Source organism: Emiliania huxleyi (genome assembly GCF_000372725.1).
Source record: "Emiliania huxleyi CCMP1516 unplaced genomic scaffold EMIHUscaffold_10079, whole genome shotgun sequence".
NCBI classification, from domain to species: Eukaryota; Haptophyta; order Isochrysidales; family Noelaerhabdaceae; genus Emiliania; species Emiliania huxleyi.
The window spans coordinates 81-1129 of record NW_005202383.1 but is presented as its reverse complement, the minus strand read 5'-3'; the positions used below and the strand labels follow the sequence as shown (position 1 = coordinate 1129).

The 1049-nt window shown below is 66.7% G+C and overlaps 1 protein-coding gene across 1 annotated transcript; it reads left to right on the top strand.

Annotated features, from left to right (window-relative positions):
* Window positions 1-47: 47 nt before the first annotated feature.
* EMIHUDRAFT_125483 (hypothetical protein) lies at window positions 48-708 on the top strand (the record flags this gene model as incomplete). The annotated part of the gene is made up of 2 exons (XM_005793448.1): window positions 48-224; window positions 346-708. Coding segments are annotated over 2 exons (540 nt in total), but the record flags the coding sequence as incomplete, so codon positions are not given.
* Window positions 709-1049: the final 341 nt, after the last annotated feature.

The window sequence follows — 1049 nt, the reverse complement described above, 5'->3', positions numbered from 1 at the left end:
CCCGCGGCCCCCTCGCCGCGTCCCCAGGCTCGTACCGCCGCGGCAAGGAGAGCAGCGGCGACGTCGACGTGCTCATCACGCGCCGGGATGGAGGCCGCTCGTGCGACCTGCTGCCGCGCGTCTGCGCCGCGCTCTCCGCCGCGGGGCACGAGATGCACCACTTGCACGACCCCTTCGAGAAGAAGGAGAAGGAGGAGGGCGAGAGCTGCTCGTACATGGGCATCGTGCGGCTCGAGGGCTACGCCACGCACCGGCGGCTCGACCTCAAGGCGAGTGCACCTGCCCGCCCCTCGCCCCGGCCCAGGGCCCCGGCCTGAGCGGCTCCCCCCCCCCCCCCCGCCCAAGGTCTACCCGAGGGAGGAGTTTGCGTACGCGCTGCTCTACTTCACAGGCAACGACCACTTCAACCGGAGCATGCGCTTCTACGCGAAGAAGATGGGGTACTCCCTCTCCGACCACGGCCTCGCGAACCGCGGCGGCATCAACTCGCGCGGAGAGGAGGTTCGAGGAACGCGCAACATCGTGCCCGCCGAGAGCGAGGCGGACATCTTCGCCGCGCTCGGCTTTGAGTACAGGGCGCCCGAGGACCGGCACGCCGAGGCGACGATCATTCAGGACGGCGAGGCGAAGCGACTGCCCCCGCTCTGCGACGAGGCAGACCTGTCCCCGGACTCGCAGCCGCTCGACAGCGATTCTGACAGTTGCTAAATCGCCAATCTCACATCTGTGAACTGTGACAGAGCCGCCGCTGCCGTTGTGTTCGCGGGGGTGTTACGTGTTATAAAGTGCAGTGTCTCTGTGTCGTTCGTGAGGCATATTCGTACTGCTATGGCAAGAACATCGCAGTATGAGTAACGCAGTTCGCTGTGCGCACAATCCACAAAAACACACCGACTACCGACGCGGGCACGCGCGAAGCCCCGCAGCGCTGAAGCGCGCGCGCGAGCGCGCGCGCTTACGACCGCTCTCGTGTCTTGACGCCATGCTTGACGACGCAACACAACCCTAATCACGATGACACACCCCCGCCCCTCCTCACCCCCCCCCCC